This window comes from Trichechus manatus, unplaced genomic scaffold, assembly GCF_000243295.1.
Source record: "Trichechus manatus latirostris isolate Lorelei unplaced genomic scaffold, TriManLat1.0 scaffold00216, whole genome shotgun sequence".
NCBI lineage: Eukaryota > Metazoa > Chordata > Mammalia > Sirenia > Trichechidae > Trichechus > Trichechus manatus.
The window spans coordinates 834281-838121 of NW_004444152.1; the positions used below are offsets into that span (position 1 = coordinate 834281).

A 3841-nucleotide genomic window follows, 5' to 3' on the forward strand; every position below is an offset into this window, starting at 1 on the left:
GGCACCCCATAGGGCATCAGACATAGCTGTTAAGTGAGTGAATCCCCATCCATACCTCTCCTCTGCTTGGCCCCAAGCCTGGACCACCTCTCTCCTGACCACCCTCAGATCTGCCCTTTAAACCATCCTTGGGTCCTAGTCCCCCCTGCCAACATATCCCTTTTTATACTCATTTCTTCATTCACTAAGATACTTGATGGGCGACTACCACAGGCCAGGAACTAGGGATATGGTCAAGTGAGGGTGATCAGTATTTATCAGGTATCGACTATGTGACAGACCTTGGGTTACAGAAATTTATTTACATCTCACAGTGATCCTGTGAGACAAGGATTAACAAACCAAACCCACTGATTCTGACTCATAGCGACCCTATAGGACAGAGAAGAACTGCTCCATAGGGTTTCCAAGGAGTGGCTGGTGGATTTGAACTGCTGACCTTTTGGTGAGCAGCTTAGCTCTTAACCACTGCACCACCAGGGATCCGAGGCAAGGATTACGACCCCTATTTTCTGGATGGGGAAGGTGACACCCTTGCCTGAGGTCACAGAGTGAGTCAAGGAGGAGCTTGGATTTGAATCCAGGTTGGTATGACTCCAGAGCCTGCCCATCAAAGCACCAGGCTGTACCATTTCCTTGACATAGCACTGATTCTACTGCAAAGCTGTTAAGTTTTAGGGTAGTTTGTTATGTAGGAATAGTTAATTAGTAGAGCAGTCATTCACATATAGATGGTTTCCAAAGCCCAAATGCCCGTGACATAATTTGGTGATTGGTTTCCAGCACTGAGCCCTGGACAGCATGTCCTGAAGTATAAATAGGCATGTCCAAGTCTCCCTGGCAGACCTGACCATCCACTCATCCACTCACCCACCCATCCATCCATCGATCCATCCATCTACTCATCCATCCACGAATCTATCCATCCACTCATCCATCTACCAATCCATCCATCCATCCATTTACTCATCTATCCACCAATCCATCCATCCATCCATCTACCCACCCACCCATCCACCCATTCACCCATCCACCTACCAGTCCATCCGTCCATCCACCCACCCATCTATCTATCCACTCATCCTTCACCAATCCATCCATCCAGAAATCTATCTACCCACTCATCCATCTACTCACCCATTCATCCATCAATCCATCCACCCACCCATCCACCCACCCACCCATCCATCCTCCAATCTACCTATCCACTCACCCATCCAACAAATACTGAGTCTCTACTACGTCCATCCATACACCCACCTACCCAACCACCCACCCATCCAACAAATACTTACCAGGTCCCTACTATGTCCATCCATCCACTCTCCTACCGTCCACCCACCCATCCATCCCCCCATCCACCCACCTACCCATCCATCCACTCATCCATCCATCCATCTACCCACCCACTATCCAACAAATATTTACCGAGTCACTGCTATGTCCATCCATACATTCATCCATCCATCCATCCATCCATCTATCCATCCACTCAACCAACAAGCACTTTCTGGGCACCTGCATTGAGGCAGGCTGTGGGTTTGGAGCATAAAATATGAAGGAAAGAAAACCAGGTCCTCACCCTCAGGGAGTACTCAGGCCAGTGGTGAAAGACTTCAAGCATCATAGCTCACAGGCAGGCACTGAATTTTACATGCAAAGTCTCACTGGATTCTCCCAACAGACCCCCAAGGCTGGAACTGATTGCTTCTAGGCCCATTGTTACAGGTTGAGGGTGCAGAGGCTCAGGATGGTGAAATCACCTGCCCGAGGCCATACACACACACACAAACACACACACACACACACACACACAGACATAGAGCTTGCCTCAGAGAGGGCCTGGCCCAGTCCCCAGCCTGATCACACACCTTAGTTTCTGATGCATGGGGCCCCCACCCCCTTCCACACTAGCTGTCATACCCAGCGGCATGCCGATGCCATAGCCCTTGGTGTCGAGGAGGCCCCCGATCTGGGTGAGGTTGCAGTTGAGGCGCCGGTGGTACTCATTCATGGTGGACTCAAGCAGGAAGGCATAGCGGGAGTTGAGGACACGGGCGATGCCCTCTTCCGTGCTCTTGACGAACACACTGGGCTGCTTTGACTGCATGTAGTTCCACATACGCTGGTACGTCTGGTACCGTGAATTCTGGGCAGAGGGAACACAGGGGAAAGAAAGGTGAGGGTCTCTGTACCCCCTTCCTTTCCCTTAGCCCTGTCTCCTGCCCTTCAAGAGCCTCTCTCAACTCAGGAAAGAGGAGACGAGACGAAGACAGAAGGAGCCAAAGACAGAGTCAAACTGATGACTGTCCAAGGCCCGATCTAAGTCATGCCCACACCCACCAGCCTGGCACAGACCCCGAGAACCCAAGGCTTGGGGAAGAAGGGTCCACGGTCTATTTCACAATCTTTCCTGTCTTCACCCCAGGCCGGGCTCAGCCTGACACCAGCCCTATCTTCTCAGCACTCCCAGGCCTTAGTCACGGAAGATAGAAGCAGATGCTCAACCCCAGAATCTACTCAGGGCCCAGCATGATTCAGAGACCCACATCCATACCAAATAGAAAACCTCACTTCCCACAAGTTCAGTGGAAACTTCCTAGGGAGTACTCAACCCCAACAGCAGCTATAGTCCCAGGGCTTTGCAAGCCCTGAGGAGTGAGGGGTGTGGAGGCCAGGCTGGAAATGACCACCCCACACGCCCTCTTCCACCTGCCTCTCCCTGCTTGACCTGAGGTCCAGACATTACTCTTCCTAGATGCCCTAGAGGCCCCTCACCATTGCTCAGCAACTTCCCAAACCCATTCCCACCTAGTGATGGCCTCAACACCCTCCTGGGAGACCTCCCCTCCTCTCCCTTAATCCTTCAGCCAACAGTCCCTGCCCAGCTCCAGCCTCCTCTAGACTGAGCTATACCAAATCTAGACCCAGAGGGAACTTCCAGCTCTAAGCAGGTCAACTCTCTGCTCAAAAACCATTCCCATTTCCTCACTTGTTGGATGCCATCGAGTTGATTCCAACTCATAGTGACCCTACAGGACTCAGCAGAACTGCTCCATAGGGTTTCCTAGGCTGTAATCTTTATGGATCCAGGTCGCCAGGTCTTTTCTGCTGCAGAGCTATTGGTAGTTTGAGCTGTTGACTTTTCAGTTAGCAGATGAGCACTTAACCATTGCACCACCAAGGTTCCTTTTCCCTCACAGGATCCAATCTAAGTGCCCCACCTGGCATCTGAGGTTTCTGTAGTCTTCGACCCAAATTTCCTTGCCAGTCTTGCTTTCCTTTTTTCTCCCCAGCACCCCAAAATACAAGCTCCTTTCACCATGAAGGGTTTCCCCTCCTCTCTGCTGGCCCACTCTCCCAGACCTGACCTCCCAGAAGCCTGCTTGACCCCCATTGGCCTGTATGGCACTTATTCGACACTGGATACCACATTGCCTCCCTTCTCCCATCCTCTGAGTGGAAAAGTCCAGTTTCCCCAGCCAGGCATCAGCACAAGAATGATAATGTGTCTTCTGCTCACAGTTTCCCCGACCGTCACTGACAACTAGTCCCTCTGGCCCAGGAGCTGTGTCCAGCCATAGCTTGAGCTTCACAGGAATCCCAACACCAAGCCTGAGAGGTTCCGGGTGGCCCTACCTGGAAGAAGGTCATGGTGGAGCCGGCGTGGATGGTTCCATACTCAATGTTGGTCTGATCTGCCAGGTCGTCAGCTGACTCCACAGGCACCTCCATGCGCTGCACGGTGAGGAAGGCGGCCAGGTTGGCCGTGTAGGAGGAGATGATGATCAAGGTGAAGGCCCACCTGAGGGGTGGGAGGGGTGAGCTACAGGCTGGAGCC

General features: G+C 52.2%; 1 protein-coding gene across 1 annotated transcript in view; it reads right to left on the reverse strand.

The window, feature by feature from the left end:
- Window positions 1–3841, reverse strand: part of GRIK5 (glutamate ionotropic receptor kainate type subunit 5) — a 78250-nt gene that overhangs the window by 13413 nt on the left and 60996 nt on the right. Inside the window, exons 15-16 of the mRNA XM_012559174.1 lie at window positions 3640–3805; window positions 1924–2149 (exon numbers count right to left, since the gene is read on the reverse strand). Coding sequence (XP_012414628.1) covers window positions 1924–2149; window positions 3640–3805 — 392 coding nt within the window. The remainder of the gene's footprint in view (window positions 1–1923; window positions 2150–3639; window positions 3806–3841) is intronic.